This window comes from Myotis brandtii, unplaced genomic scaffold, assembly GCF_000412655.1.
Source record: "Myotis brandtii unplaced genomic scaffold, ASM41265v1 scaffold550, whole genome shotgun sequence".
NCBI classification, from domain to species: Eukaryota; Metazoa; Chordata; class Mammalia; order Chiroptera; family Vespertilionidae; genus Myotis; species Myotis brandtii.
In genome coordinates, this window is record NW_005370043.1 from 4,242,963 (window position 1) to 4,243,181 (window position 219).

Consider the following 219-nt stretch of genomic DNA (forward strand, 5'->3'; position numbering starts at 1 on the left):
AACGCCACAGCCTCCACCGCTCCCCGGCCTGCACCTTCTCCTCACCATAAACTTGAGCGCTTTTTCCTGCAGCACCGCCTCGGCCGGGTCCATAATCTCCGAGGGCCCCTGGGTCTGCACTCCGCCAGGGCCGCCCCCTTGATGCCAGACCGCAGCCAACGCAGCGCCCAGATCCCGCCTCCTCTTCCTTCCCCCCGCCCTCTCTCACCTCTCAGGCAC

At 67.1% G+C, this 219-nt stretch overlaps 1 protein-coding gene across 8 annotated transcripts in view; it reads right to left on the minus strand.

Moving 5' to 3' along the window:
• Positions 1-202, minus strand: part of BTRC (beta-transducin repeat containing E3 ubiquitin protein ligase) — a 175,035-nt gene extending 174,833 nt beyond the window's left edge. For all 8 annotated transcript variants that reach the window (XM_005878300.2, XM_014549443.1, XM_005878295.2 and 5 more), the window contains exon 1: positions 46-202. In XM_005878300.2, coding sequence (XP_005878362.1) covers positions 46-93 — 48 coding nt within the window. In that variant the 5' untranslated portion in view covers positions 94-202. The remainder of the gene's footprint in view (positions 1-45) is intronic.
• Positions 203-219: the final 17 nt, after the last annotated feature.